This window comes from Melanaphis sacchari, unplaced genomic scaffold (assembly GCF_002803265.2).
Source record: "Melanaphis sacchari strain LSU unplaced genomic scaffold, SCAv2.0 Contig40_pilon_pilon, whole genome shotgun sequence".
In the NCBI taxonomy this organism is placed as follows: Eukaryota; Metazoa; Arthropoda; class Insecta; order Hemiptera; family Aphididae; genus Melanaphis; species Melanaphis sacchari.
The window spans coordinates 1648410-1655593 of record NW_020271264.1 but is presented as its reverse complement, the minus strand read 5'-3'; the positions used below and the strand labels follow the sequence as shown (position 1 = coordinate 1655593).

General features: G+C 33.8%; 1 protein-coding gene across 1 annotated transcript; it reads left to right on the top strand.

The window, feature by feature from the left end:
* Positions 1-4758: 4758 nt before the first annotated feature.
* Positions 4759-7165, top strand: LOC112597418. Its single transcript, XM_025343464.1, has 2 exons — positions 4759-5243; positions 6914-7165. The coding sequence occupies exons 1-2, from the start codon at positions 4759-4761 to the stop codon at positions 7140-7142; spliced, it is 714 nt and encodes a 237-aa protein (XP_025199249.1). The 3' UTR covers positions 7143-7165.
* The last annotated feature ends 19 nt before the right edge of the window (positions 7166-7184 follow it).

Here is a 7184-nt window from a genome sequence, read left to right as displayed (position 1 = left end):
CGTTATTGACTCTCCATAATTAACTGGATTAGCGCTGTTAGATTTACTGAGGTAAAATTGTATATGCTTAATGCTCATGTTCGTCATTTTTAAAAAATAATGATTTAAGATTTCGTGTACCGCAGCGCAATTCAGTCTTAGCAAACTTCCTCGATTTAAAGTACCTTCCCACGTGTATTCCGCCACTGATACGTATAAAGGTTAGAACGTCAAACTATTAAAATAAGACTCAAACATAGTTTTTAGTCAGAAACTCTTTTTTAAATCAGTTTTTAAAAAAAACACTAAGCCTGAGTACTGCTGTTATACCTATACCCTTTTGCCGAGTTTCACAATAGTTAGACTACCTCGTACCTGCATGTGCGGCGGTGTTAAATAATACATAAAAATTTAGTGTCACCTCAATACACACTGTACACAGTACTCCGCTGGTTTGACCTACTTTAATTATTACTTAATTGTTGAATTAATATAATATGTTTATGAAATAATATTGACGACTGTCTACAATATAATATGACAATGATTGATATTTAATAACAATTATAATTTGTACACACATACATATCTATATTTTTTCGATAACATTATTACACATTTATGTGTATAAAAATGTACTGCCTCCTATTAACATAATGTACTAAATAAATTGGCGACAAGACAAGGTACACTTGTCTCCCCCTCGCACTACTCGAAATACGTGCCTGAAAACTGTACATTCAACATGTTCATTTCGTAAAACACGAAATGTATCGTCCTGATGAGATGATCGTGAACCGTGGCATATTCACTGAAAAAAGCGTTTACATTGACTATAAAATAAAATAATATTATTGCGCAGTATTTAAACAACAATACGACGAATTAAATACTTAATTTTTTTGTGATACGCATGAAGAGCGCGCGGTGAACATGTAAACCATGACATTAGTGAATGCGTAAGTATGTATTTGTACGAGCATTCGTGATTGCGCAATAGACTATATAGTTGTTACTTGTTTGCGTATAAATAGTTTACCGCGGTGAATAAGCGCACATTTTTCCACCGAAGGGTTTTGACGTAGGTGTGTTCTGTTATTTTTTTTCGGAGTATAAAGAAAACATATAGGGAATTTAGCATTGATTCGACGGCGAGTTTGTTTTCGTTTTTCGTCGCGTTTGTGTGTATTTGAATAGTGAAAGACTATTGTTTTTTTTTTTTTTTTTTATTCTTCGCTCGCCGTGTTCGTTCTTTCCGTCGATAAAAAACTATACACTAGCGCACCGTGTTCGGAAAACGTTTCGTTTTTTCTCCTCCTGCCTGCGAATCGTTAGCGCCCACGAGCGATGTTTCCGCGCGTTGGTATATACCTACACGATGCTCGCATTTAAACCTACCTACTATGTTATTATTGTTATTAAATGCTACGAGACATCACTTATTTTCGAAACGTTCAGATTAGTCACGCTACGGTTATACTTAAACGCGTATTCTTACTATTATCTGCTATTTTTTTTTTTTTTACGCCCCTACCGACGTTCGATATAGCTACTAACTAACTGTACACGTACATATACATATATTATAATATAACCAACGTCTAAATAATATACATTATTTACGTGTACTGTAAAACGCTCCACGTCTCGGGCCATATATTATTATGTTATCGTGTATAATATTATTGTGTGTATTTTATCGAACGCGGAAACCATACGGTTTTCGGTCGTATTTATTTTTTTCTTCGAGTTGTGCGTCGCAACAAAAACTCGGCTGAACGTTTTTTTTTCTTGCTTCCCATCAAGACGGTGCACGATGATGTATACACATCGCGCATTGTGTATAATGCACACAACACGTAGACGCACATGCATCTCACGGTCAAGTTAAGTGCGACATTGACCACGTTTCAATGTCACGTCGAACATATTTTAGGTGTATTGTATCGCTTTGTGCATTATATTGTATGCGGATGTGCAGCAGCGATAATGTGACAAAATACGGCGGTGGCGGGCACCCGCGGCGCGAGGATAGGGTTGAATTGTGTTTACGGGCTTACATTTTTTTCACGTCAAGATTTCTTAAGACCATGATCATCAATATAAATGCGTTTATGGTATATATAGTTTATATATTATACATCGGTAGCGTGGTATTCGTGTATTATAGAGAAATGCACGACGACAATAAAAATACGACAACGACGACGACGACTATGACAACTGCAGCGCGTGTAATAAGATAATGTGCGTATAATAATATGGTAGCCACGATCGGGAAGAAGGGCCCCGGGGACAAAGGATATGGGACTTAACGTCGTGTAAAAAAAAAAAAATTGGTATTTACTTTCCTTTATAGCAGCTTGGGTTAACCCTTTTAGGACACGGTTTGTAAAGGGCAGTCGTATATATTTATGTACACACATAAGAAGTATATACGCGCGCACACCAACGGTCGATATGTATATATTGCGTTTATAGGTACCTTTTGGCCCCGACGGGCGTGTAAAGTTCAAGCAGTGCGGGCGTTCGGCCGTTTTATAGTAATAATAATAATAATAATAATACAGACTTTATCATCCGCTTTCGCGCGCACCCCGTACATAATAATATACCCTTAAAGTATTATTATGCGAATGTTTTCAGCCGGCGGGCCATATCTGTTTTATGTACACTGCTCGTACTTACATTATGATAATATTATATATAGTTTGACGTGTGTCCATACATACATACGTATATTACGTAGTATATAACGCCGCAGCGATGTCCGAAGACGAGACCGTACTATAAAATGACATCGGTCTGGCTCGAATCTGTGAGACACATAACCGTATGATATAATGTGCATAAAACGGCCATCTGGAAAGCGTTATTATACATTTTTTTTTACCGAAATCGCCGCACTATGTCCGGCATACTGTAACATAGGTAATATGTATATATATATATATATATATATATGACGTGTACTCGTATATGTGTTGTTAGATGAGTCTATATCTGCGGCAACGCACCGAGACGGCGCCGAAAATACACGTGATGTTTACGCGCGTGGCGCATTCTCCGAGTTTAGAGTACTCTATTATAATATTATGCGTCCATAACGACGGATATCGTTTTGGCGACGTCCCGACCGAAAACATAATATCATGACTTTTTTGCCGTCGCCGCCGCCGACTCGAGTCTGTACTATAACATGCATCGTATATATTGTGTTATAATATTATACAGACCGTGTTATTGGCGCGCCTAACTGCGGGACGTCCATTTGGATCGAAAGCAGATATTGTTTAATATATTACATAAATAAATACCGTACAAGTCAAACGTCATGATATTCGAGTTGAGAATATTTATATAATGATAACACGACCCTCTCTCCCCCCACTACCACCATATGTGTTATATTATTTCAATAAATATAATATTATTTATGTGTGGAATCTTTAATCTGTAGCTTCTGTAGCTAATAGCATTGATTTTATAATATTATTATAATTTTATTGTATATATTTTATTGCTAATAGGTATGTGTGTGTAATAATAATTTTGTCGACATGACTATAATTATTTATCGATAGCTTAGTGCACGCATACAAGCATAATAAAACAAATTCAATTTTTTCAAAAACACATTTATCTAGTATATTGAACGATTAATAAAGTATTACATTTTTTTTAAAAATACGCTTATATTTTATGCTTTAAAATTGTTGTAATTATTTTAATATATAAAATTAAAAATATTTATGTTCTAAAAATAATGTGAAATGACTTAAAAATGCTAATAATGTAGCGTTTGCGCTGATAAAGCCATCGATATTCTGTATATTATGATAATATGAATAATATGAATATACTATTCCTAGCGTCAATTTATAATTGTTGTCTAAGGATTGATTTTTTTTTCACTGATATTTGAACCAAATTTGAAAAAAATACTATGATATGGACCTAATTTTTTTTTTGAATTTTTTCGTTTAAGAAAATGCTAATGTACTGTCAGTTTAATAGGTAACAAAAATATAATATTATTTTACGTATAAGCAATGATATAGCTATACCACAACAATGAAGTTAAAATTTAATTTAATTGCATGTTTTTTTTCTCACAACTTTGTTATGAAAAGAATTTATAAGTTCGATATACATTTATTTTACGCTACTGATAGTGTGTGTACATGATATTATATGAACTTCTGTTTTGCATATTATTTTTAATATTACAAACAAATAATTAGTTGTAGATTTAGGTATAAATTATAGGCTAGTTGTTGTATTTATACATATAAGCTAGTTATAGCTATAAAAGGCCGTTTTTTCATCTACGAGTATATACTAGTTAAAATTTTATCGTCCTTAATAAACTGTATCCCGATCCAGGTGTAACAAAAATATTTTTAAAAACGTTATAGTTTTTGAAGTAATGATCGAGTATCTCATCTCATGGATAACCGCCATAATTTGCTGGTTATATGTATTAATCACAGTATACGGTAACGTTAGAAATTCTAAACATTTATTATTTTATTTAATTACGATATTGTATGTTTATATAGACTATACATGTTTGTGAAAATACAATGTGTCAAGTTTCACGCTGTATTGTAACGTCAATAGCGTGGATTAAATAATATTTTTTTTAAATAATTGTATATTGTTTTTATATTATTATATGAACGAATAGAGATATTTTAACGACGATACGAATTATCAACAGTTGCAGCGAAAAGTCATCGAGTACTGTCTGTCCATTGCTTTCAGCCCCTTATCGCTATGGAACACTTGTGTCCGCAAATTGAACAGTTGGTGTCGTGCTTCACGTGCAGCTCGCAAACGTTGCCGCCGTACCGGTTGTGCGCGAAGGCGCACGTCGGCTGTCCATCGTGTATCAAATACATGTCGTTGTGTGCTTGCGGTAGCCATTTCCTCAAAAGTCCGAACACGATATTTGACTGGGTAGTGTCCGCCATGAAGTTACAATGCAAGTACAGAGCTAATGACGTAGACGACGATGTAGGGTCGTCCGGTCCAGAACAAGTTGACTGCGCGGACAGGTGGTTCACAGTCCAGGAACTTCGGGACCACTATCTGACAGGTTGCACAAAGAATTTATTCACGTGTCCATTGCAGAATTGCGGTCACGTGGCCCGCGTTGACACCATAACCGATCATTACGAAACGGTACACGGCCCGTTCGAGCCTCTTAGCTTCAACAACCAGCAGGCACCGAAATGCGCCATATTCAAGTTACATGCCAAGTAAGTTCGGAGTGACTGTATACTGACTATAATATTATAGCAATATTTAGGCTCACTCACAACCCAAATTCCCGACCACACAACCCGACTGATATATAGAAGCAATATTAGTATTATTACAATCAAAGGGATTTAAGGTCAAACACCATCATGTTCGTTAATTTTGCTTTTTTTGTGTGGGCGATAGTCCAAAACGAAGGAGATATAATAATATACCTACTTGTCTACTCTTAATAAGTCGAAAATTATGTTTTCCAAGTCACTTAAATAATTCTTCTCAATAGGTATTTTCGCTAATACTATATAAAGCTGAAGAGATTGTATGTATGAACGTGTACATTTTTAAAATTTCTAGATAGATTTGAATAAAAGTTAAAAGATAAATAGATTCCTTGTGACTTGAATGATGTTTTAAGCTTATATTTTAAATCTCTATAAATTTGTTTAGGTTACTTCATATATGTATGAATTTCGTTTTGGCACACAAAAATCAAACAATTTTTTATTTGTAATAACTGTTTAGGATTGCGTTTGTTTTAAAAATAAAATTTAAAATCAAAATCGGTTAGATTCTTTTTTAAGTAAAATAAAATAATATTAAATGCTTGTTATTTAAACGTACAAAAAACTGTAGTTTTTTTGCTGAAGACTCAAAAATACTCGACCCATTTCGACAAAAGTTTCAGAAATTGTTTTTAAAAGTTCAATCAATCCGTACACTAAAACAAAGATAAATCGATATTGCATCATATTTTATGTTTGATCCTTTTTTTTCCCCCCAGCGCTGTTAGTGCATACAGCTAGCACTATATTTATCTAAATCATGATTTTATATGCATTGTATAATAATATTATCACTATAGTTACGGTAATAATATATAGTGTAACGTGTCTGGAAGAGTATAATATATTTAAGCTATACCAATACATTCTAATATATATTATATTAATTTATTGTTCGTGTATGGCCATAGTATATAAACACACATTTGACCATGTAAGTAGGATATATATAATATTTTAGGTGGAGCCAATATATTATAATACGATATGCTGCGACGATAAAACGCCGCCATAAATGTAATATATTGTACCTATCCGTAAACCATATTATGTTAATGAACATTCGGCGCCGCCACACAAGTACTATAAAAATAAAGGTCATAATAATAATATGCAAAACTTATAGTATATATAATATGTATATACATATTTACAAAATGTAACCATACGCGTATCAAGAAGACGCACTATAGATACTTATACAGACGGAAAACATAATATAATAAATTAAAGGTAGATGTGCGAAACGTCAACCTGGCGCTTCGGACGTCAATAATGTAATTTAATAATACTATACATAATAATATTATAATACTATGCTCGTTCGTAACATAACACATTATACTGTGTAATACACCGTATCGGTCAAACCGGTCACGGATAAAATCGTCTTTTATGACCGGGCGCGGCGGCGGTGTCGTTAATATAATACGTCGATATTACAATATATTATAGTAATAATGACAATTAGGGTTGGAAGTTTTTAGCAAAATATATTATTTTATTTTTTTTTTTTTTATCTCAATGGTGTAAGATATGTTGAATTTTTCTAAACACAGAGTTTGTATTATACTACAATGAGTTTATTTTAACATTTTTGCTCGCAGGAAACAGTCACAAATCTTAAAAAAGATTTGCAATGGATATTTTATGTTTAGCGTTAAGAAGTTTCGTCGCAGGTACAACGAGTTCAACCCAATACCACTGTCCATGCAAAACATCAATCCTTCAGATTCGCTCAAGTACACGTACACCGCATTGTTGGAATCGAACCAGAAAATGATTATTGTCTCCGTAACATTGGTAGAGCCGTACAATTTCTGGCCTAAAATTTAAATGAGATATAGCGCTGCGGCTAATTTTTATGCGCACTGCATG

Bases quoted from the DNA above. Each gene is read 5' to 3' on its own strand.
- LOC112597418 (XM_025343464.1), top strand. From the start codon at position 4,759: ATGGAACACTTGTGTCCGCAAATTGAACAGTTGGTGTCGTGCTTCACG. The intron at 5,244-6,913 runs GTAAGTTCGGAG...TTTTGCTCGCAG, and splicing joins ATATTCAAGTTACATGCCAA to GAAACAGTCACAAATCTTAA.